Source organism: Cupressus sempervirens, chromosome 11, assembly GCF_028749045.1.
Source record: "Cupressus sempervirens isolate cs-2001-9-10 chromosome 11, ASM2874904v1, whole genome shotgun sequence".
Classification (NCBI taxonomy): Eukaryota; Viridiplantae; Streptophyta; class Pinopsida; order Cupressales; family Cupressaceae; genus Cupressus; species Cupressus sempervirens.
This window is the reverse complement of record NC_143128.1, coordinates 577,447,636-577,452,336: the sequence shown is the minus strand read 5'-3', so window position 1 is coordinate 577,452,336 and position 4,701 is coordinate 577,447,636. Positions and strand designations below refer to the sequence as shown.

Sequence of the window (4,701 nt, the reverse complement as noted above, 5' to 3'; positions counted from 1 at the left end):
TTGACCCATATGAACCATTACTCATGTAACATCGAAGTCAATGAATTTGACTCAAAATATACATAATTGAATCTTAGAAAATACCTCTTATTTATTTATATATTTATGATCACAATAATTAAAATTTTCATAAAGAAAAAATACAAGACATGACCTATATCAATTTTAATCTAAAAATCTTACTATTTTGATAATGTTGCTTCATCCTTCCTATCCATACTTATCCATTGTTATTCACATTAAGTATATGATTTCTTAACCTTACCCTCCTCCCACATAACCTCACGTCTCTGCCTCATCCTTCTAACCCATCTTTAACTGTTGTAACTATCCGCATACAATATTTGACCCCTTGATCTGCCCCCTCCCTCACAACCTCGGCATCTCTCTTTATCCACTCAATTACATCTTGAGTAATGTATCGGGCAAGATTATGCTGATTGGAAATATCATATGGGAAGCTTGATGTTGCGAAAATATCAAATAAGTATAGAAAAGATAAACACGTGATAAATAATAAAAATAATAATGATATTAACATTTCGGCAATACCTAAATTGAATGATTATTTTGATTGTCAGTCTATCAATTCGGCCACGCCATGAAATGAAAGGTACTTACATGAACCTGACCTCTTGTCCGAGGAATCAGATCCCAGACAATCGACACTTGGTTGGATGTCAGCTATTACGTCATAACCTCCATACCTTGTCTATGTTCAATGTATCAAAGACCTACACAACTATTCTCTCTTTTTATCTCATCAGATGCAAACCGAATCAAAGCACCACACAGAGAAAACAAGAAATTTGTAACTATGGGAGCTCTCAAGTTCGAGGAGAGTTTTATCCAGAGCGAAGAGCATCGTCCCAAGCATTTCTCCACATCCCTTGAAGATGATGATGTCAACAACAATAATATCCCCATTATAGACTTGGAAAATAGCTCTCCAGAGGATGTGGAGAAGGCGTGCAGAGAGTGGGGTTTCTTCCACCTCGTCAATCATGGTTTTCCTGATCATCTTCTTCAACGCCTCAAATCTGCCGCAGCAGATTTCTTCTCGCTGCCTCTCGAAGAAAAGAGAAGAGTTTCCAGGGATGCTGAAAACCCCTTTGGTTACTTTGATTCCGAGCTCACAAAAAATGTGAGGGATTGGAAAGAGGTCTTCGATTTTGTGCCACGAGAAGAAATCCGGCTGCCCACTTCTATTGATCCGACTGATACTGCTACGGAGATCTTCACAAACCGCTGGCCGGATGAGCACCCAGAATTCAGGTGTTTTAGCATTTTTTATTTGTTTTAATTCAAAAGTTTTTGTGAGATATGAAAATTTTATTATTAGGGTTATAGTTTATATAGTTGAAATTATTATTGGAACAAAGCATATCACAGTAGACTGATTGAACTAGCAACAGTGCAGCAATGAATGAACTACTGCTCACAAACAATAATCAGTATTTGTAGGGTACCAAATTTTATTTTATTATCTTAGATCAATAGTTAATTACATTTTATTGAATTATTGGACTCTCTTTTAGATACGAAATTTAGAATTTTGTACTCTCTTATACTTAGGTCAGAATTCAAATATAGTGGAGAGTCTATGGAGCACGCTGTCTATAAATTGGGCCTTATGTGTTCTCTAAATTAGGTTATCTCTAAATTAGGTTATCTACATTGATAGGGCTCCGAATGTTATAATATTTTATTTTTAAATCTTTTTCAACTGATTAAAGAAAATATATTTATTTCTATTTATGTTTCATAAGTCTAGTTTAGCTTTTAATTTAATTATATTCTATGAATAGTGGTTCTTAAGAATTATCTATGTTGGATGAGTAGTAATCTAATGAATTTGAGTGGAACAAAATACAAGTTGATTTGAAACAATATGACAGTTTGAATTGGTGTGAAAAATATCTTCTAATTATCAATTCATAAGCTAAATGAATTCTATACCATAATACTTTTACCTTTTGAAGGTTTCACTCAATCTCTTAAGATATTCTATTGTAAAGCATTGGTAATAAAAAATAAATCAATAAATTTCACTTAAAATCTATATCATTAAATATGACTTTCAATTTCAATGTCTCAAGTGTTAACAAGAAAGTCCTAGCAAAAAAGAACAATAGCTAGCTAGAATTTTCAAAGATGATGTTTCTCTTAATTCTTTTCATCCATTACTTTTCTTCTTATTGACCTAACTAGCATACCTATATTTTTTTTTAAATATAAGTAAAATAAGTCAAGAGATATCATTTTTAGAAGATTAAACTATTTTAAAGTAAAAAATATTCCTAAACAAGTGACTGCAACTGTTTCATGTTCTTTTAATTTTTTCTAAACTGCTTTTGAGTGATTTTCATCTTGCCTCAATTCATGAATAATTAGTATTAAGAAAGAAAATAGTCAATATTTGTTGTGATTAACAATGGTGAATTGATTATCACTCAAATCTACTTTTTTCATGACAACTACAATATTATACAATTAGAAAGAATAATAACTTGAAATGCTTTTAATCCTTGTTATGTTAAAAGCTTATAAATTTCTATAGGAAATCTCCATTACAATCTACCATAACTCAGTAATCTACAGATCTACCATAACTCAGCAATCTAGAGATTTTTGTTGGCACTGCAAATAATCAAGCAAATTATTTTCATTCATTACTCTTCTCCCTATTGATTGACCTAACGCTAATCGTAACATGATTCTAGGTAGAAAAATTTTAATTAGATTTGTTGAATATGTTGAAATTAGATATCTTAACTATAAATTTCAGATATCTTGAAATTAGATATTTTACACAAAAAAAACTTAGATGTGTTTATTTTACTTCAAATAAGCAAGCACTCTTCTCCCTATTCATACTCAAACACAATGTTTCTCTTCATTCATTACTCTTCTCCCTATTGATTGGCCTAATTATTAGACAGCGCCATTCTTTCTTTCTTTATATGTTTTTTTGGGCTACTGTTACGAATTTAGGTTTCAGCTTCACAATTCTGTATTTGAGTTTTGTTTACTAAAAACTGTTACAGAGAAGCTTGCTTGGCTTATGTAGCGGCTGCAAGGGAGTTGTCCTTCAGGTTGCTAGAGTTGATAGCACGGAGCCTTGGCTTACCTGAAAATCGCTTGAATGAATATTTCCAAGATGATATAAGCAACGTGCGGCTGAATAGTTACCCTGAATGCCCTGCCCCAGAGCTTGCACTGGGCTTGGGCAGGCACAAGGATGGCGGCGCCGTCACACTTCTTTACCAGGATGAGGTGGGTGGACTTCAGGTGAAGCGCAAGGACAACGGTCAGTGGCTGCCCGCTCAGCCCCTGCCCAACTCCTTTGTTGTCAATGTTGGAGATTGCATTCAGGTGATTGCTTCTTTACTATTTTGGAAGTTAGGTTATGAATAAAACATAGGTCATTTGTTCAACACATTGATATCTTGAATGCAACGGCAGGTGTGGAGCAATGACAGGTATGAGAGTGTTGAGCATAGAGTGGTTGTTAATGATAGCCGAAGACGTCTGTCTATTCCATTTTTCCTGAGACCTTCCCACTATGTGATGATGAAACCTCTGGAAGAGTTGGTGACTGAGGAAAATCCTTCCAAGTACAGGGAATTCAATTGGGGAAAGTTTTTTAAGAGGAGGAAGGATGGCAATTTTAAAAATTTGGGAGTTGAGAATCAACAAATATACCATTTTAGAATCTGACTGCTGTAAAATTAGTATTACGATTGCTCTATACTAAAGAGCAATAGTTTCTTAGACATAAGCTACTACTAAAGAAGAACTTATAGATTACCTACATAGATTGTAAATATTGTAGAAATAATGACGCTAAATGTATGAGAAAGAGTGCATAGAAGAATTTATAGATTACTACATAGATTGTAAATATTGTGAAAAAATTGAGTCTACATGTATGAGAATGAGTGCATCCCTGCAATGTATTATCTATATAGGAAAAATAGTTTTAAATATTTTATGTATAAAACTTAAGACAAATAACTGATAGTTGAGTGTTGGTAATCATTGAATCTCAGAAATGTTTCGAGAAAATAAAGAGGTGTTTAATAGATATTAAAAAGGCCTTTGGATCTGAATTTGATTGATTTTGAGGGTTTGAATAGTAGTTAATGAATTGGTATTGTGTTGTTGGTAAACAGATTTGTTACTGTACTGACAACTCTGCAAACAGTTGGAGAGATTGCAACCGATCACTACCAAATTACAATCTTCCTCTACATTTGAGAGGGGCAGCTCTATCGTATCGTAAATGTATTTGATTTTTCAACATAAATGAATTAAAACTTTAAAAGATAGAGAGAAAGCTATTGACAACGAATGTACCAAACGACTTCAAAGCTTTCTTAGTTTAACCTAAACCACTAATAAGAGCAAATAAGAGCTACGCTTGAAGGCTACCATGAGCACAATGCCAATTTGATAATTCATGAACATTTGCACAATACTGTGAAAACACCTATTATAAAAAAGAATCAACACTTGACATTTCAGATTTGTAAAAAGAGAACCCAAAATGTGTTTTCTTTTATTTCCTTGCACCAAGAACATAAAAGAAATTTCTAATTACAAGAACAAGATCTGTACACACTTTCCAAAAATTGTCTTGCTACTAAAATTCCAACATAAGTGTTCTCTAATTCTAAAATCCAAAAAGTCCCTTTACAA

At 33.1% G+C, this 4,701-nt stretch overlaps 1 protein-coding gene across 1 annotated transcript; it reads left to right on the top strand.

Moving 5' to 3' along the window:
- The first annotated feature begins 786 nt into the window (after positions 1-786).
- Positions 787-3,814, top strand: LOC149530962 (fe(II)/2-oxoglutarate-dependent dioxygenase 4-like). Its single transcript, XM_089808699.1, has 3 exons — positions 787-1,275; positions 3,048-3,375; positions 3,466-3,814. The coding sequence occupies exons 1-3, from the start codon at positions 818-820 to the stop codon at positions 3,718-3,720; spliced, it is 1,041 nt and encodes a 346-aa protein (XP_089664825.1). The 5' UTR covers positions 787-817; the 3' UTR covers positions 3,721-3,814.
- The last annotated feature ends 887 nt before the right edge of the window (positions 3,815-4,701 follow it).